General features: G+C 39.8%; 1 protein-coding gene across 1 annotated transcript; it reads left to right on the top strand.

Annotated features, from left to right (window-relative positions):
- The first annotated feature begins 1662 nt into the window (after positions 1-1662).
- kansl1l (KAT8 regulatory NSL complex subunit 1-like) lies at positions 1663-19430 on the top strand. Its single transcript, XM_054615508.1, is given in 17 exon segments — positions 1663-1881; positions 2958-4089; positions 8160-8304; positions 8917-9057; positions 9524-9627; positions 10801-10975; positions 12502-12634; positions 12637-12675; positions 13098-13229; positions 15274-15420; positions 15645-15742; positions 16025-16137; positions 16523-16595; positions 16696-16808; positions 17184-17304; positions 18210-18455; positions 18985-19430. Coding segments are annotated over 15 exon segments (2829 nt in total). The 5' UTR covers positions 1663-1881; positions 2958-3016; the 3' UTR covers positions 18432-18455; positions 18985-19430.
- Positions 19431-21258: the final 1828 nt, after the last annotated feature.

The raw sequence follows: 21258 nt of genomic DNA, 5'->3' as shown, positions 1-21258 counted from the left end.
AGTGTTCAGACACCACGTCAAGGCTCACATAATGAGGATTCATAAAATTAAAAAAGAGACAAGGTGGTCCTCTATATCCTGTCCAATCTCAAACATTGAACAAGAAAACTGTATTCAGTTATTGTGACTTAGTTAATTTACAAGATATAAAACTAGTTCTATAATTCAGATAAAGGATCTCACAGTCACACCGTCTGTATATTGTTATTAGGATGACTCATCATTATGAAGAAAAATCTTACCTTTACTGTTACTAAAACTTAGGCCTCCATAATTATGAGATCCAGATGTTTTTTTTTCTTATGAAATAACTTTTGGATATGAGATAGTTATGAAATAGGACTCTCATAATTATAAGATATTTTGCCAAGTTTTGTTGGTTATAAGATGATAAGTAAAAAACATAATAATTACAAGAGACAAAAAATGACAGATTCAATTTTCTTTTCTTTTCTAGTGAATGCAGTTCACTTCACACCTACGTATCACCTACAGTACCTGTCAAAAGTTTCGACACACCTTCTCATTAAATGTTTTTTCTTTATTTTTATTTTTTTCTACATTGTAGATTAATATTGAAGACATCCAAACTATGAAGGAACACATATGGAATTATGTGGTAAACAAACAAATGCTCAACAAACCAGAATATGTTTTATATTTTACATTCTTCAAAGTAGTTGAATGAGAAGGTGTGTCCAAACTTTTGACTGGTACTGTACGTATCACCTATAATTAGGAAAAGTACATTTTGAGTCCACATTGGTTCTTTCGGGTACAATCAAACCTTAACATTACATTTATTAAAGTAAAGCAATGAAGTAATAATAAAAATAATAATAACTTTATTTATATAGCACCTTTTAAAAACAAGGTTTACAAAGTGCTTCGACAGACAAGGCAGCAAAACAGTGCAATAGAAGAAACATCAAAAACAATCGTTAGGATGTCTGATGGAGGCACCTTGCATGGTAGCCTGTCATCAGTGTGTGAATGGGTGAATGACATGTAACATACTACTGACTGTAAGTCGCTTTGGATAAAAGCGTCTGCTAAATGACTGTAATGTAATGTAATGTAAAACTAAACTAAGAAAAAAAAAAAAGACAGAAAAAAACTATTTTAACACTTTGCAATAATAGTTAAAATAGTTTTTTTCTGTCTGTAAATATTATATTTCAGTTGTTGTGTTTTTCTACTGTTTTTGTTACTTATTTATAATACTTGTTTTTTTTTTAATTTTTAATTTTTAATTTTTAATTTTTATCTTGTCTTTCTTTTACTATGTCTCTTGTGTGCACTATCCTCTATGCTGCTGTAAGCCTGCAAATTTCCCCGCTGCGGGACTAATAAAGGATTATCTTATCTTATCTTATCTTATCTTAAAATGGAATAACAAGTGACAATCAAATAAACAAACAAAATAAATAAAATCAAGTGAAATAGGTAAACATAAAATAGTAAACGAACATAAGATAACATACTAAAAACAATACTAAAATTCAAGTAACTTCAATTAAGAAGAAGAAAAAAATAAATACAGGATTTGGGAAGTGGCATTTTTTTTTCACTCTGCGTTCTCCAAAGTCTGAGCTTCTGCAGAGGCCGTGAACGCACCACGGGTCTGGTCCAGCCCCTCCTCGTTCAGCTGTGTCTCAGCCTCTAGGCGGTTGATGAGAGAAGGAGAAGGAGGAGAAGGAGGAGAAGAAGGAGAAGGAGGAGCAGCGGCGGATGAGAGGAGAGGAGAACAAGAATAAATGTCACTGTTGTTGGAATACCAGACAATCTGTCAGATTTCATTTTGATTTAACATTGATAAAGATTTAGCGTTGGTTCCCAGCGGGCTGAACGATGTTGAGTCAACGGCTGAGCGTCAACCAGGTGAGTAACGTTTACGGAACGTTGTAAAAAACACACTCAGTGACGCGTTTACGTAACTAGCGTAGCGCTTATATTTAACACGGATTAGTTAACGTCGTAGTTGATTTAACGTTAAACTAACAACAACTTTAACCTGTGATTAACGAGTATACACCGCTTGCTGCAGACAGTTTACGCTATTTTCCCCATAGACCCGTTAACCGAACGTTACGTCAACTATCTTACGTTACGTCAACGTAAGATAGTTGACGTAACGTAACGTTTGTTTACTACAGCTGCTCTGCCTGTGCTGTGTCTATATCTCCCATCAATACTAAATCAATGCAGTGTTTATCAATAGTGACTCCACCATTTAGTTTTATTGTCTCAGATCTGTGTATTGACAGGATTACATATATATATATATATTGGGATATACATATGTATATATATAAAGTTTGGACACACCTTCTCATTCAACTACTTTGAAGAATCTAAAATATAAAACATATTCTGGTTTGTTGAGCATTTGTTTGTTTAGCACACAATTCCATATGTGTTCCTTCATAGTTTGGATGTCTTCAATATTAATCTACAATGTAGAAAAAAAATAAAATATATATATATAGAAAAACCATTGAATGAGAAGGTGTGTCCAAACTTTTGACTGGTACTGTATATAATGAATAAATTCATAAATTAGGTAATTTATCCAATAGATCAAACTATTTGAATTACTTATTGGAACTACACTTATTATTATAATATTATATTTCATAATGTTTTAGATTTAATGGAGACATTATCTCGGTTTATGCCAAACAATTCAACATTTAATTGCATCTTCAGAGGTTACGACAGACATGTAATAGTGTAGATTTCATGTACAGTAACCAGTCAAAAGTTTGGACACACCTTCTCATTCAACTACTTTGAAGAATCTAAAATATAAAACATATTCTGGTTTGTTGAGCATTTGTTTGTTTACCACATAATTCCATATGTGTTCCTTCATGGTTTGGATGTCTTCAATATTAGTCTACAATGTAGAAAAAAATAAAAATAATGACTGGTACTGTATTTTTTTTCTTTGTCAGGTGATTTAAGGTGCAGGCTGTGAAGTTTGCCGCCTTGGCTACTTTGACTATCTGGGGTAATGGCCCCGGCCCTCAGCAAACTCCTGAAAGATGGCCATGGGATCCACCTGTCGTCGCCTCCTGCCGCTGTCAGAATGGACTCAGATGGTAGAGCCATGCGTAGCGCTGAGCTGGACTCTCAGATGAGGTCTACGGATGATGGAGACCTCCAGAAATTGTGGCTGAACCTTTCTCTGTTTCCCTCCCTGGACTCCTTTCTCCCTGCCGACCCTCTGCTCTCCCCACATCTGCAGACGTCTGCCGGCCAGCGTGAGACGGTGCTCCTCCCCGGCACCGCTTCCCTCCTCAGCCTCCTTTCCTTCAACAAAGGAGTGCGAAATTCCCAGCAGGTGGCTTGCGTCTTCCCAGGTGTACCAGACATGTTTTTAGTCCCCGCCCCTGAGCACAATAGCCAAGAGGCTTGCCTGCTGCACGGGCGCGGTAGGGCTCCTGAATGTGGGCCAGATGGTGGTGATGGGCATCCCTCCCCTCTTATCCTCACCAGTGTTCCTCCTTCATATACTCATGGGGAGATCAACTCCCAGGGGTTCACTCCCTTCTTTGCACCCCCACCTACACTGACACAGGGGAAAGTGGCTGCAATGGGCTGGCATCCTCCATCTTCGGTGCGGCCTTGCACTGGCAGGGTGAACTCTGACCATCTGGCCTCCAGGACTGAGCTGGATGCGGCTGTGAAGGAGCAGCTCTCCAGGCAGGCAGGGCTGCACGGCCGAGCTCAGGGACTTCAGAGGAGACTGCAAGCCCTGCTGGGAGAGCACGCTTTGCTACACTGCAACCAGCAGCTGGAGGGGCTGAAAAGGCACCGTCAACTAGGCGGCGTGTCTCTGGACAGCCTGGACTCCATGGGTTCTGGTACACTACCTCCGCGAGTTGGAAGTAAACCCCATTGTTCTTGGCTGGAGTCGTCCACGGCCTCATGTTCCTTCGCAGAGCTCACCGAGTTCAGCCGCTCCAGCCAGGCGGTACTGAGAGGCCTGCAGGAGGCTTTGGACTCCGAGGCCACGGCCAGCAGCAGCTCAGACGAGGAGCAGGAGGGAGAGAATGTCTACGGCAAAACCAAGACTGCACCTGTGTGAGTAGAAGGTGGAAGTAGTTAGTTGCATGTGTCCTGTGCACATTAACCAACACGACTCAAATTCTAAAGCCTTTAAGGGAACTTCTTTGGGAAACTGGGATATGTACTGCAAGATAAAAATCACACTGCACAATAACTTCATAACACATTGTGTTTGAATACGATGTGAAGCTATTAACTGATTTGTTAATGGCTGTAATTAACAGATTTGGTTGTAGGTTTTGTACAAACTGTTACTTGTTTAGTGAGATGGATTGCTCGTTCAAAAACACATTTTCCGCACATAAAACATGGAAGGGTTTTATTTTACAAGCAAATTGAGTGAGACCAGTTTCCTTGCTTCTAAAGTTGTGGACTGTTTGAAATGGACGTCTGTTTCTTATTTTGAACTTGTGTATCTTTAAGAGCCACAGTGCGTGTCATATGTGTCACAGCTGGTTATTCCAGCTAAGTAAACAAGCTACAGAGGAGAGGATTTAGAAATCCCCTCAACCACATATTTTACTTATCAAGTTGAGGTGAACCATTGATTTCACACAGGGTTGAATATGAAGTTACCAGCTACAGTTGAAGAAAACAACCAGAAACCATTTCAAAAACGTCATTGTACTCTCACTGCCAAAAAGATTTGTTGTGTTTTTTGGGGGGGGATTTGGTTTCAGAACCCAGCTGTGGTTCATGCTGGAGCCTTTATCTTTGTTTTAATTCCGAGTACACAGAGGTGGACTCCCACTTTTGGCAACCTTTCAGTGCAGGAAGATGAAGACACTGAAACACAGCGAGCGGGAAATAGTTTATAAGAATACAAATATGGTCTAAATTGGAGAGGCTGATTTTAGGATGACCGTATAAGTTTTGGAAAGTCGGCTGTCTCAGTGTATGAGCAGTCTGCAGTCATGTTTCACTTGGCCCTCAGTGAAGTTTACAGTGTGGTTGTCATTAGCACACATTTTGTCCTCCCAGCTGTGGAGAGTGTGATGACATTTTTCAGCTATGGACACACACACACACACACACACACACGCTCTCTTTCCATGCTGCAGTCATACATTCAACAGACAAGCCAGCTCTCTATACCCTAAGGCTAGGAAATAAACCCGGCCATGCCAACGAGCCTGAAACATGGCAGCCATTCTGTGTCCTCGTACTCCTCCTTGTTCTAGTGAAAAATATTTTTGTAGTGTGTGTGTGTGTGTGTGTGTGTGTGTGTGTGTGTGTGTGTGTGTGTGTGTGTGTGTGTGTGTGTGTGTGTGTGTGTGGTTTGGAAGGTTGGCTTCTGTACTTGTGTCTTTACCCAAAAGGAGTCATATTGCCCCAGGTGTGTCAAAATAATGAAAATCCTGCATGGTTGTATATTCTATCTGGTAAGGAATGCAACACTGCACAAGACATGTCAACATTGCACACACAAATTATCATAATCAGAATTTTGCACATATTTTTTCCTGTTTAGCCTTTACATTGGTCTTGTTAATATTGTGCCAAGTGTCCACGAATACATTATGTTAAAGAGAAACACAAAAATACAGTGAATGGGATCAATTGGGCTAAAATAGAGCTACAATAACAACAAAAGTACTACGATACTTTAAAGTTTACAACAGTATGCAAGCAAACTTCTTTATTTTTCTCCATAAACCGTGACTTTATTAACTAATGAAAATAGAGGATCTACAGTATAATGACAGTCCAACAGGACTATTAATGGCCACATAATTTCTGAAAAGTGAATCGACTACGCATCTTTCTGTTTGCCCCATCGTCATGTCTACCTGAATACACAATCTGGATTAGTCTTGGAACAAGTGGAAGAAAGAATATTTCTTTTAAAGATAATTTTCCTGGCTGACATTAGAACGACCCTGGGGAGCAACATACTGAATATTTGCTTGAGCAATTCCACAGAAAAATGATAATAGGGGATTCCTTGGAGAAAGAATTATGCTGTACCAGAGTTATCCTGCTATTCTTCTGAGTGTTTTTTTTTAGCCTCATATTACAAACCTCATGTTACAAGGTTAATACACTTCCTAGCCTGCAACTTTGGGACGTCATTGTGGAATCTGTAAGGACAGGAGGGGTAGCGTCTTAGTCTCCATTTAGAAATTTCCTTCTTGGAAGTCAAGTCAAGTCTGGTTTAAGTTCAGTACCATTTTATTTCTTCAGTTAGATGTTGTTCGTCAACACTTCTGTTTGTTTCGTGACTCAGTGCAATAAACAGGAGCTGGTAACAAAACTGGGACATGTTTATTAGCACTGAGGACAGGAAAGAGAACGGGTGTTTGTGTGTGTGTGTGTGTGTGTGTGTGTGTGTGTGTGTGTGTGTGTGTGTGTGTGTGTGTGTGTGTGTGTGTGTGTGTGTGTGTGTGTGTGTGTGTGTGTGTGTGTGTGTGTGTGTGTGTTTTTTTTATTTTTATTTGGCCAGCTTCAGTCATCTTGGAAGCGTCAGCTTGTCTTTTGAACAAGTCTGTTGAACAATGATCTGCTTCGTCAGTAAAGCTCCCCCGGGGAGGTTTTATGGCAGGATCCTCCTGGAAGAGGATATCTCCTTGCTGGAGGAGGGACAGGTCATTGTCCCCCTTTTAGAAAGTGTGGAAACGGTTTAACTTCAACATTCTTAGTGTGGACTTGTAAAGCAGTGACATGGTTGGACTTTGATTTAAAACATGTGGCCACATTGGTGCAGTGGCACTAGCACACGTCTTTCATACCTTCAGGGATCATTTTCAGTTTTCAGTATGTTTGTAATTTTAGGAATTTTATACGCAGTACTGTATGGGAAAGGCAACGTGTTGGAAAGTTTAAAATGCAGGACACACCCAAAAACCTTAATGCCTCTGCGAGAGCCAAGAAATGCAATCCAAATCGTATCATTCATAAACCCACAGCAGCATGCTGGGGCTGGCCTTTTATTCTACCTGGACTTGGTTTTGAAAACTCCTACTTTCTCTCTGTAAAAGGGTAACCAGGGGGTTTCTAGACCCCACATGTTATTCAGCATTGCTAAAATCTTCATGAAAATATGTGTATGTACTTTTACACTAACAGGTATAAGGCAACCTTTCCTCTCCCGTCCTCTCCCACAGACTCGGCTACTGCTTGGCAAAAATTCCAGGAATTTTCTCATTATACAGTTGGAAAGAGCCTCGAGGCAGTCTGGTCTGGTCATTGTCTGTGGAGGAAGGAGGGAGCCTACTCCTTAGCTCAGGATCTAGTGAAACTCAGTTCAGAATCAGTCATTAACTAAGCACAGGCTTTGTTTTCATATGCAAAGTTTGCCTTCATATCTACAAACAAAAGGCGATTGGTTATTTGAGTTATTAGGCTAGTATTAAAACAACTAGCTCACAATACCAAAGGGTGAAGTCAAACCCCCTTTTGCGTAGCTGCTTGCACGTTGGCCTAACCTTTCTCCGTTCTGCATCTGAGTGTTTGAAGTATGGGGGAGTCACTCCCTGTCCTCGCCAAGGTCCAAGAGCACTGCCATAGCAACTATTGCCGGGCTGAAGCCAGCCAAGCACACAGAAGATAAATGCTAACTGAACAGGCTAGTGCCATGGAAACATACTATAGGTACACAACACACAATGCAGCCTTGTTTTCATTCTGTGGCCTAGATAAGCTTTTATGCCTCAGCAAAACCGCTACCCCCCATGCTGTTGGGATGCTTAACAATTTACACATGCAACATGGCAACATGGTTGGTATAAAATAGGTCAAATATGTGAATTGAGAAATTCCGTCGGTGCTCTCTTTGTGTCTCTCAATCTCCTGTCCTCCTCCCTTCTTTGTGTTACTTTTCCCTCTGGTGATGCACATTTCCCTGCCGGGGATTCTAATACACTAACCTCTTCATGCACTTCCAGTTAATGGCTAAATTTGAGTTTATGGCCGCGTGAAATATGGCCATTTTTCTGCATTCATGGCCATATTCAAAAGATCTTCCTGGGAGGTCATGTTAGGGTCTAATTGACATCATTTGACCAACATGAACAGAATGCTATAAAACCACAACATGGGTCATAAGTGTACTTCTCTGTCATCCATCATCCTGACGGTACTTCCAGCAGCAGCAGCAGCTGTGAGGGGCGCTGGCTGGAAGAGAGAGCGGAGCTGGGCAGCAGATGGAGTTGGTTGCAGCTACGTCTGGACAAGCTGGAGGGGAGGACACAACAACTGGTGGAGCTCCACAAGCACATCCGCTCTACCAAGGTAACACAAACATCTTCTGTAGCCACATCAATAAAGGGGCAGCTGACATAATATGCTGACTGGCAGCCATGGGATTATTAAAGTGTTTTAGTTTGGCCTTGATACAAGTCAGTTTTGTGTGAAGAGAATATATAGGGTGAGCCAACGTCTGCTGCCTTTCTGGAACAAATTAATAGCACTTTAGCTAAAGTTCCTTATAGAAAGGTGAGCTAGCATAGTCACATTTTAAAGCGACACTAAGCAATGCAACCAACTTTCATGGACTGCTGTCACTATACAAGGTTTCATATTCATCAATGGACTCATCTCCTCGGCCATTGTGTTCATTTTTCTGAGAAAATGCCCTGTCGTAATAATTGTATTAATTGTATAATAAAGGTATGATTCATGGCAGAGTTTACAATTGAAATATCTAAATGTATTTTGTTCAGGCAGACTGCCCCCAAATGGTGGTGAGGGTGAAAAGGTGAACTCATGTTGTCTCTCTGTGTGTGTGTGTGTGTGTGTGTGTGTGTGTGTGTGTGTGTGTGTGTGTGTGTGTGTGTGTGTGTGTGTGTGTGTGTGTGTGTGTGTGTGTGTGTTGATGTGTGTGTGTTGATGTGTGTGTCTTAGGGTGGTGTGGTGCTGGCGGAGTCCCAGCCTCTGACAGACAGACAGATTCAGCAGAGCTTGCTGAGAGAAATGGCCGGGTTATCGGATGCTGACACTGAACCTTGCAGCCCCACACGCCTTCTGCACAACATAGAGAGACAGGTGAGGAAGAATGAAGTAGTACACACACCTGTAATACCGAGTCCGGTAACAAGGGGAATACAACTCAGTACAGGAAGTCTGTTAGCTTATCAGTCTGCTGTGTAGAAAAGAACATAAGGTTGTGTATCTGTAAAATATATAAATATATATATATATTTGCTACATCAGGATCATTTACACCATGGTAACATGAATACCTGAATAAAATTAGCATTCTCTCTTTGGGGATCCTTTGTTCTGTGACCCCTTTCAAAAAATGTCACACAGCAAACGTCATCCAACCAGTCCGTAATCACTTACAGCAAACTAAATCAAGGGTTCAATAGAGTCTAAACACTGTAGGATGTCCTTTCCCTGGATGGATTTATTACTCACTCACTGCTACTGAAGATATGAATTTTATTTCACACTATAGTTTAATTTATCACTTGTGAAAAGCGTTATACGGATGATGTCTTCCTTGCAGAGTGCTCAGCTCAGCCAGATTGTCAACAGTCTGATGCCTCCTCTCAGCTTTTCACCGCTATCTAAACAACCTCACAGCTGGAAAGGCAAGAGCGCCTTCGCAAGGTAGAGAACACACACACACACACACACACACACACACACACACACACACACACTTACAGGATTATGTGGGGGCAAGTCACTTTTCTGCAGTAGATCATTTCCAGCTGAAATAATCAGACATGGGACATTTTAATTATGCCAAATGAGATGAGACACCCTCTAAACAGAAATAGATCTTGTATTTATATATTCGATAGATGACAGATTCCACAAGTAAGCAGTAAGTAGTACTTTAGTCAAGACCACCTGAGCTGAGTCCAACTAATTACCAAGATCAGATCTAAGACCAAAGTCAAGACCAAGACCAAGGCAAGGTGAGAACAAGTCAAGACCAGTGAGATTCCCACATTGCATGACAGACTTGAAAACAATAAAAGCACGTCTTCAAAGTGATCTGAAAGATACACATCCCCAAAACCATGTCTTGATTTAATGATCAGAAGTTATTGGAGAGGTGAATTTGAGGTGTGGTAGTTTTGAATTATGAACAATCACAGTAACGATGGAAACAAATCAATCAGACCATGCTTAGACAATATATTAGACAATACATTTGTATTCGTTATGGTATTGTGATTTAAAAAAATATATTATATAGGTGGAGGCTTCAAATAAGCCCAGTGGGCTTTCTGCCTCTTCTTGCACTGTAATATCATTTATCAATGTTATGTTTTTTATATTTTACAATTGTGCAAATAAACTAAACTAAACTAAACTATATAGTGATATCCCCGCAGTTTTGGTCTTGACTGGTCTTGAGGCCGAGACAAGACAGAGAAGAAATGCTGGTGTTTGCAATAACATAAAGAGGGGTTTTGTACCGATAGACGTTTATCCACTGTCCCGTCTGGGCCTAGTCTCTGTAACCCGGTGAAACAGCCTGGTCGGTCCTCCACCATCTGGACTGACTTCAATCATCCCCTCATTTCTTTCCTCCCTGCTGCCTTTTTAACTCTGTCCGTCTGGCTCTGAAGATAAAAGCCATGTGATTTAAAAAAAAAAAAAAAAAAAATAAAAAAGACATTCTTCTTGTTTATGCGTTGTTTCTGGTAATGATTCTCAGAGATAAACTAAGACAAACAACACATTACATTTATTTTTTGAATACCTGTGATCTTAGCATGAATCATATCCCTGACATTTCCGTGACCTCGCCTGATCTCGTCTCTGCAGGGCTCAGAAAGGAGACAGTATGTTTGAGTCAGGGAGCTCTAAGAGAAGGAGACTGGGGACCCGGAGGCTCTTCAAAGCTGATGTGTCGTACGTGTGTGCCCGGACCCGACCTCTGGTCACCTACCACAAGCCTAAACTGTTCACCCTTAACTCCCGGTCCTCCAGCAGCCAACAGGTAGGCACACATGCAGTCTCCTCCATTTCATTTCTGGGATGATTTGCTGCTCCAATGTGTCCAGTTAGTATTATAAATTATTTCTCCCATAGACTCATTCTTATCTTAAAACCGCTCTCTGCCTCACACACATTAGGGTCTATTCATTTGTGCCGCCCATGTCCCTGCACAGTGGTGTAGATAATGGATGGATGCTAATATACAGTTGCATTTTCATTTTTCCCCTCTCTCCTCTGAGGACTTGGCAGTAAAGACATAATGAAGAGGATACAAGAAGAAGAACTATGCCTAATTACTTAATAAGCTGCATTACAATACACCGCCCATAAATTCCAATTTTAGACCCATTTTGGGTTTTAAAATAAATGTTGGAAACTGATGAAAGTTGGTGACTTTGTACAAGCTGTAAAACATATTCATTAGTTTATTGAATTTAAATTATTCACTTATCCATGTCAAATGTAGCTTCAAAGCAGTTTTTTCTAGTCGGGCTTCAGTGTTGGATTGCCATATAACTAAAATAAATCCTCAAATTAAACAGGAATTAATGTTCAAAGCCGCGCACCTGCTTTTAATTAAGCAGTATTATCTCTTGGATTCGCTACAAATCAACAAGTACATGCGAGCATTCGAAAGCTCTGTCCTTTAATTAGCCAGGAGACATTGACTATGTTCTTGCCAAGTCAAATGTGTGGTTGGCCATGCCCTGCTTAGCTTCACACAGTTCTAGTAATAAGAACTCTTATACTATCGTTGTACATGTATGAGTAGTATTACATGCACAATACTTCATTTTTGGTGATAATTTTATTTGAACCAGCACTAATCAAGATGTATTGGTAAGAAGTGATACGTGGTACGTCCAGCACCAAACAGTGGACACATTGAACTCAACTAGGTGGTGAACAAAGTGGAGCATTTAGCCTCTTAAGAGACAGAGACTGAAAACAAAGTTTAGGTGGCCAGAAAGAAAAAAACTTCAAATGATTGATAAAGTTGCTCTGTGCCTGCTGGGTGTGTTAATAATTAACTGATTGTGTTCCAGTTTAAACCCACATTTAAAAAAAAAAAATGTTTGACTCTCGTTCTGACCTTGTTGTGTCTGAGAGCGTCAGAGCGTGCTTTGAATCAATGGCGCCGATGATAGAAACATTAGGTCTGAGCCTCATTTTCTAATCCCTAACCAGCTCTTCTTCAGCTGATATACAAACGTATAAATGATAACATACCATACCGTTACCGTGGAGTTTCACCGTCTTGCTGAACACTACTATTCTAGCTTCAGAGCTCAGAGTGATTGTAGCTTTTATAAAAAGAAGCAGAACCAAGCCGCCACCATTGTGACATTGCCAGAAGACAAAGAGAGCTCTTTAACAACTTAATTTCTTTAATCAGTGTTCTCAGAGAGCCGCTTCTTTAAATCCTTGTGACTCATACTCCAACAAAACACAGTGTTACTCCCGTTAACTATGCTCTTGTCTAAAATGATTTTCTCTCCCTCTTGTTTTCTCTCCCTTGTGCATCAGGACTCTGGAAAGCCCACGTCTTCCCTCTCCTCCTCTCTCTCGTCACCTTCCTGTTCATGTTGTTCATCTTGTGATCCGGTAGTCCTGTGCTCTGATCCAGACTGCAGCTCCAGCAGGGCCCTGTCCTCCAGGACCCCGACACCACACCACACCCTGTGCCGTCTCTTTCATTTGGTAGGAGAAACATTAATATGACTTCATAAGGTTTAGTTATGTAGGAAGATAAAATAAGATAAGATAATTCTTTATTAGACAGCGGGGAGATTTGCAGGATTACAGCAAGTATTATAAATAAGTAATTACACAGTTAAAAAAACTTCCAGAATAACTAAATATAATAAATATTATATAAACAGACAGAATCATTTTAGTATTGCACAGATCTTTTATATCGCACTGAGATGAGGGGAACTCGGAGTACGCTCAGCAACTTCTTATCTTTTGAAAGAAATATGTAAAATTGCTTCATCTACTGTTTAGTTCACGAGAGTATTTTCTTTGCTTCATATCTGAGGCATGCTCAGAAATTGATCCTGTAATTGTTAGACTGCTGAGACTGTTTTGAGCACATACTTACAATTTTCATTCTCCTCCAGACACTCCTCTGTCCCACCACTTAAAGAGGGTCCTGACCAGAGAACAATGGTCCCAAAGGCCTCTGGTTATCAATGCCCAACCACCCAGTCAACCGCACTACAGCAGACGCAGCTCCACACCACTGCACAACAGTAAGATCCTGACCTTTACCAGTGTTGATCACATACCCCGTACTGTTCTATAGCGCTCTCCTGTCTTTTCAGTTGCTGCGTTTCAACAGTACACCTTAAAGATGCTATATGTTTAGTCGCTGCTTGTGAGCTGTTAAAACATGCCTGTAATCTGCTCTGTTGTTGTAATCAACTTGTGAAGAAGATGACAGCAGGACGGAGGTGCTATTCAAAAAGAAAGCACCTGCAATCTTCTTGTTGTTGTTGTTGTTATTCATCTAACAGATTGGAGCCACACTGGCTTTTTGATCCACTTCTCTTTGTTGTGGTGGAGCTGCACTGAAGTCTGTTTTTGAAGTCGATGGTAATTTAATGTGAATACAAAGTCAACACTACATGCTGCAGCATCACAGTCAAAACTTTTCATGTTTTTTATTAGAACATTACATTACATTACTGTTGGCGCTTTGGAATGGATGGAATTATGTTATCATTTGTATTTAGTTTATCAGTGTTTATTTTTACATTCAAAGTCATTGTAAACATATACTTTGCGAAAATTTGAATACAAGTTATTTTAACAAAACACTTACATATTTTTTAGATTAAAATAACTTTTGTAGTTTACATTGTTTCTAAACAATACGTTTAATATAATTATAATAATAATAAACTTGTTTGGACAATTCTCTCATTTGGTTGTGGTGATAAAATGGCTGCCGTTGTCTCCTTGTGTAGCATCATAAATGGATCCTAGTATGTCAGATATCCCACTGGGTCTGTCTGAGACTTCCAACTGAGCAGCATGGGGAAATTAAATCATTAGGGATTTCACCAGACAGCAATATGTGTCTCTTTAGATTGGTCTGAAGCTAATAAATGATCATTTACTTCTGGCAGCTCTGGTTTCAGGGCTTTAAGTGGTCCTTGGTCCCACGGGTGTCCACACTGCAGATTTATGATCCAAAACAATCAATAACTGGTTGATTTTAGAACATTCCTTGTGTGTCCCAAGAGGGTTTACTCCAACAGTACGTATTAGATGGACCTTTTGTGTTAAATACAAAGGTGAGGGGTAGAGAGAGAATAAGGGAGGAGACAAAAGGAGGTCAATTGGGAATTGATGAAGACGTCACTCGCCTACCGCTCTGTTGATTTCCTGTCAGCTTCAATGATTGTTTTCTCCTTTGTCAATAGCAGAGAAAAAAAACAAGGTAAACGCCATCTAATATAATAGCCTGGCACAAGGACACAAACATCTTATCATAGCTGATCGTAGCGGAAGTAGAGTGAGATTACATAAACAGTCAAAGCCATAAAGGGATGGAAATATGGGCAACAGGCATGAAGAATAAAGACTCATGACGTAAGTGAATTAATAGTTCACTCTGGTAGCTGTTTGTACAGTGTAAGAATAGAGAGCACTATGGTGTACTTTATTATTGAAATGAAAGTTGGATTCCAGGCATCAGTCTATTAATTCATGTCTCTTGTTCCTCCTTTACCTCTTTGCTTCTCTTCTTCTTATGAAATCTGTTGGAGTTCTGTTTGACACTGGCAGCAGTTTCCAGTCATCATTGACGATAACAACACAAAAACTAAGAGTTAGAAGATAAGTGTGTGCACATATATGTATGTACAATCTATAACTTGTTTTAGCCCTGCTAGCAGGCAGTGCTTTGGTGAGCAAAGTAACATAAAAAAAAAAGTATCAATTCAAGAGCCTAAAAAACATCAAAGTTTCTTCAGAGCAGTTTATTCATTTCATTAATTCCATTGTTTCATGTAGTAAACAAAAAAGAAGAGACATTTCCATGTGGCTGCCAAGTTATCTGCACTATGATCACTGTAAATATAGCTGTTTTTTGTGGCGTCAGCTAGAAAACTAAGAGGTGGTCGAAAAGCCAAAATAATAGGACTCGGGGTTAACGATTAGCTTTTGTACACTTCAACCAAAGCGTGAAATCCCTCAGGAACTGAAGTGCACACTGGGATGAAAGGAAATTCCTGTGGTGTATTAACCCTGTTTGTGTGCGTGTGTGTGCGCGTGTGTGTTTCATTATAGGTCGCACATACAAGCAGCATGCGAGGCATCACAAAAGAAGAGTTATGGGCCTGTCACCTATCAGGGTGGCTGCCTCTGCTCAGAGTCAACACAGGAGAGCCAATCAAAGGAAAAGGAAGAGAAGACACATCCACAGGCTGACAGAAGGTGTGTGTATGCAAGTGTATGTTCACCCTGAATAACACATTACCAGTGAATCAGTTTGTGAACAGTGAATACTCTCCATCCAGGGGAGCAGGTTTGATAAACACAGACATTTTTTATCTATTTTGTTTCTATAAATAACACTTTTTTGGATACTAAAAGTCATTTATAAAGTAGTGTCTGTTCCAGCCTAGCAATAGTTTGATATGTGTATGTGTTATATACAGATGAGGAAGAAGCCTTGTACCAGTACTGTGACCCAGACAGTTCAGATGAAGTGCTGGAGGAGAGCTACACACCGTTCCCACGCAAGCAGGCCTCACAGGTACACACACACACACACACACACACACACACACACACACACACACACACACACACACACACACACACACACACACACACACACACACACACACACACACACACACACATTTTTAAACATGTGTATACTTGTGAAAACCCTATAACCAGGTCAAGATAAGAATTCTCTTGACGTGCATTTGAGTTAAATATGAAAAAAGTAACACGGCAACCTGGCGATGTGAATATATGTGAACACTTCTGAGTCATTGGTGTGACCTGTCGTACCGTGTTTTCCTTTTAGGGCTTTGTTCGCAAACGCCAGGGAGAGAGTGTGTACGACATCAACAACATTGTCATCCCCATGTCTCTGGCTAAAGTGGAAAAGCTGCAGTACAAAGACATCCTGACACCCAGGTATGGAACAACCGGGCCTCTAACGGAGCCCCATAGAATTGTAAAGGTCCTGGTTTTGTATTTTTGGTGCATTTCTTTCTTGAAAACAAATGGTTTTAACAGCACATGGAATTAACTGTGTTTCATTGTCTCCAAAGAATTATCATAATGTCTTACAATGTGACCATGCTTCTCTTTATTCTTATGTATGTAGTTATTTATTATTTGATTATTCATAAAAAATAGTGCTTGATTTATAGCGCTTTGGGGAGTTTAAGGCTCGTCAGATACGTAATGATTCGGCTGTAATTAAACACACTGTTTTTTACTTTGACATAAAGGGGATCCTGTCCACTCTGACCACCATCATGGTGTGTCACCTTAAAATGTCTGCCTTTCTTTGCAGTTGGCGGGAGGTTGACACATCATCTGTGATGAACATCGAGGAAGAGAAGAAGGACAACATTGAGGAGGAGCAGGTAGTGTCTCATCCCTTTGCATACGAGCTGTTTGTTGTTATTTGTGAAGAAAGTACCATCTTAATTCCTTTGTGTGTGTATGTTTGTGTGTTTGTGTCAGGTGGAGGATCTCACTTACAAAGTTTTTGCACAGAGACACCTGGACTTAGAGCAGAGGGAGAAATTACGCTGGCCAGCATGGGGAAAAAGAAAATGCTGCAGGCTTCCTAAAAGGTAGAAACACAAACAAAGAATACTCACACCTGATCAGAAATGCAACGTTACATACTTTTACGTTCAAAGTAAAAAAAAAATGCAAGGTGAATTACATCAGGTGGGTTTGGGAAGAATGAATTGGCTTTTCACAAACGTCAGGAATGTCAGGCAGTGTTTGTCTCATTTCAAGCTTTTAGCAGAAGATTATAACAAAGAGATGCAGTTTGCAATTGTATTAAATCCTAATCCTACTGTCCGTGCCGACTGCACAGTGCACCTATTGCAGACTCGGTTTGTTCGTCTCTGTGCACGTAAATATAGCCTGTGTGAAAAGGGGAATGTTGAGTGATTACTTGTGAAGTTTCATGGGGTGTGCTTGTTTTTTCACTCCAGATCTGGCAGCAGGCTGTCAGGCAGTGGGGGCGGGATGTGCACATCGGGAGAGGAGAGCTCTGTGGAGTCGAGTTGTGCTCGGCTGGATACTGGTGAACAGCAAAGCTCAGAGGAGTGCCTGGTAAGATCAAAAGCACCACAGCTGAAACCCCCAAACTATGAATCATCAGAGTATGATGATTCAGGTGCCATAGGAGGGAACTCACACTCAGCATACTTTTCATGCACAGAAATGTTCTATTCTTACCTTACAGTCAGATAAAGAGGAGATTAAGAAATGATTTGCTCATAGATTAGCATTCCTTCAACCTCTAAATGTGGCTAAAATAACATTTTCTGATACATTCCAGTTAAAGATATGTCTGTGTTATTTGTTCTTCAGAAAAGGAGGGAAGAGTATAAATTGGCAAAAAATGTGTTGCAGACTAATCAACACTCTCTCCCAGTCATATTCTGAGTTTAAAAGCCTGGATGCATCCTTGAGAGCCTTCACAGATACTCCTCTACTCTGCCCCGGTTGATGACACTCTGATTGCAGTGCTCTTTACCACTTCCCTTTGATTAGAGAAGGAATGAGATGCTACTAAACCAGACTGTCCATATCAACCATCTCCACACCACAAATACCCTCTACTTCACTGCTTTTGCATTTCTTATGCACTCCAGCACCCATACAAACCCTGATTAAAGCGGGGTAAACAGTTAGATTTTTTTAAACAGGCATCAGGGCCATGCACCCCTATGATACAGACTACAAAGTCTAAACTCAATCAAGGTAGTAGGGACTAATATTGGAGGAGCAATCATTGCCTTTGTGTTCATTATTTAACAATGTAATATGTAGCTTATGAAGATTAAAGCATATATGTATATATATATTTGAGTTATCAATAAATGTGTTATATTCTAGAAAGTTATACATATGAGACATACCTAAGGCTAAAACATATACAAACAATATATTCAATTTACATATGTTTATAATATGTACAGAATTGTAGATAAATGCCCTTTGTCCCCCGACAGCCTCAGACCCCCTGGGAGCCACGAGTGTTTCCTTTGGCCGAAGAAGAGGAAGAGGCACTTCTCTCTGATAACCTGGACAAAGTCCAATTAGGATGGTCAGAGTGTGGCTCTGCCTCCTCCACATCAAAGAACTCCACCTCCTGGCTCTCCCTGTCTCCGTCCTGTGGTGCTACACTGCCCTCTAGTGGACAAAGCCAGAGCAGCACTCCCAATGGCAGCTGAGACATGGTGCCTTTTTTAAAAAATGTGAGTTGGGAAATACAGAATTTTTGTTCTTATCAAATTGTTTATTAATTTAGTAAGTTTTTACTAAATATTTTTCTTTTATAAGTAGATAATAATAATAATAATAAAAAGATTAATAATAATAATTGTAATATAATAATCATAATGAATACTATATAAGACATTATTACTAAGCCAATTAACGTATTTAGTCATTTGTTCAGTCAGCTCATAAGTCAGTTTAGTAAATTATGTTTGTCATTTATTTAATAATTTATTTATTTAGTTATCTGTGCATTCATTCATCTGTTCAATAAGTAATTCATAGCATAAAGGATTTATTTATTTGTTAAAGGATTTTCAATTTCTTTTTCCATAACAACATCATAACCATTAACAAAGGCATAATTCATTAAATCAGAGAAATTCAGTGAATTTAGCAAATTGAGGATCTCAAACTTTGACAGTCAATAGGAGGAGTGGTGGTTTTGAGAGTTACTCAAATGGTTATATTTGGCCAATAAATGAATTGTTTTTATTTGCTCCCCAGATCTCCTCATGCCTGAGACCACGAGGAGAGAATTTGCCGTGGGAACCTTAAATGGGATACTTAATACATTCCAGAACAGTGATTTGATGTTATTTGCTTAATACTTTAAAGCAAAAGCGTTTTGTAGGTGTACTTTGTGAGTATTGTAGCATAACTACTGTAGCTTCTGCTACACTTTCAGGTTTTAATGTATAAAAGGTACTGTATGTAAAGAGATGTGTACCAGCACAACCACACTGTAGCCTCAGGTTTGTATACTGTTTATAGTTGACACTTACTATTTATTTTCACAGTTGTCTTAAAAAGTCTGTATATGAAGACTTTAGCACATACACATATTTATGTAACTTTTACTTGATTTAAATGTGCTTTTTGACTTTATGTTTTTTTTCTCTGTTGATGCTGTCATTTGGTATATATTTCTTATGAAAGTTATTAGTAAAACATTTGCCAGCTAGTCTGTTTTCTTGAGTCTTTTCTTATGACTGATTCAAATGGTAACAATCACAGAGATGAGAGTGGGGACAGAAAAGAAGAAACGTCAAAGAAGGAAAAAAAACATTAGGTTTCAGAATTTCAGCTTAAGGCAGATGTGTAAGAATGATACAGAGTAATATAATTATGAGGTGCATGTATGAGCCCAGGTCGAGACGTAGAACATTTAAATCCATAACAGTTCCTACTATATGTATTTCAGGAGCCTTTAGACATGCAGCAATTCAAAACATGGACACATCTAGTGAAGCCTCTGATCATTCAGAAGCCCTTTGGTTTTTACTTCAGTCACGTGTGAAATGTCTGCCAAGTGTACTTTACTAAGACGTCATTGATACAAGATAGTGCTAGAAGGACAAACTAATGTGAGGTCACATGAGTGATTTGGATGATTAACATCTATGGAGGTCAACGCTTTTTAGGGCCATAGTCCCAGTGAAACAGCTCGTTCCCATTTGCATACATCCTCTTATAATATCCTTCACATCTACCAGGGGGCCTAATGGGCAGATGGTCGTCAAGGTCATCCCTCTCATCTTCATGCATGTGTGTCAGTTGCTTTATACCAGGCATGAGAGACGGGGGGCCCAGAAGCAGAAACTCAATCGGATGATATTAATTTAAAGATAGTAACTATTTTATTTCAAGTTGGTAGGAGTAAATAGGATTTGGCTGATAATCAAGTTTTCCTGAAGGAAATCTTTATTTTAATTCTGATATAAAATATATTTTCTGTGTTTTCGGAGAGCAGCGTGTTTAATTAATGAAGAAATGCAATGTAAAATATGAAGTGCAGCAAACAAGCAAACCTATTATTAGACCCCTCCCCGTCCCTTTCCTATAGGATGTTAACAAAACAGCTGTGAACCATCCCCTGGTGCTGTGACCAAGAGGCTTTCTCACCTCTCCATTAAAAAACTGAGGATGATCCAGCAGTCTCAGCTCTCCTGTAAAAGGTCCACCTGAACCCTGCCCAGCCACATCTGTCCCATCCTGATCGCTGGCAGGCAAAATGAGCCTCTGGAGGCACGGGGGCCCTATCGCTTAGAAGCCAGTTTAAGTCAACATTGAAACAGAATCCCTCAAACATCTGTTAATTTACCTGCAATTAACAGACTAAACTGATGATAATGGCCTACTTAGTATTTTTACATGCTTGTAACTGCAGCAGTTGCACTCAGGAGGGTGCTCTTGCATATCAGAGAGAACATCTTGAACAACCCTGACATTGGAAGGAGTGTTATGTAATGTGACAGTATAACTATAATACAACAATACCGTAAATTGAACTGCTTGTATACTGTTAAAGGATTTTACTGTAGTGCATTTGGATTTTGAAATGTATGCACATCCTCCATCTTTACACATTTAAATCAAGACAATCCTCTCAATCTCACATATGTCTTTGTTAGACACTGGTTCCAATAAAAATTGATCACAGTGAGGTCTGATTAATTTTGCTTGAAAGAAGGGCTAATGTTATAGTTCAACAGGTTCGTTAATAAATGTTATGGTAAAAAGCACGTGGTATCCATTGAAATGTCAAGGCTTCCTTTTAATGATGAAGCTAAACAGGACCAGTTGGATCAGGCTACAGATGATGTTAGCTGGCTGGCTCTGTTGCCAAGGTGAGCAATGAGGGAGTGAGTTGAGTCAGTGTTATTACCATTGCATTTCATTTTCTCCAAATGCAAATGAATGTCACGCACACAGCATTTGTTAATTACAGTAACCAGTCAAAAGTTTGGACACACCTTCTCATTCAACTACTTTGAAGAA

This window comes from Anoplopoma fimbria, chromosome 16 (genome assembly GCF_027596085.1).
Source record: "Anoplopoma fimbria isolate UVic2021 breed Golden Eagle Sablefish chromosome 16, Afim_UVic_2022, whole genome shotgun sequence".
Classification (NCBI taxonomy): domain Eukaryota; kingdom Metazoa; phylum Chordata; class Actinopteri; order Perciformes; family Anoplopomatidae; genus Anoplopoma; species Anoplopoma fimbria.
The sequence above is the reverse complement of the archived record's forward strand: the minus strand, read 5'-3'. Positions and strand labels throughout refer to the sequence as shown.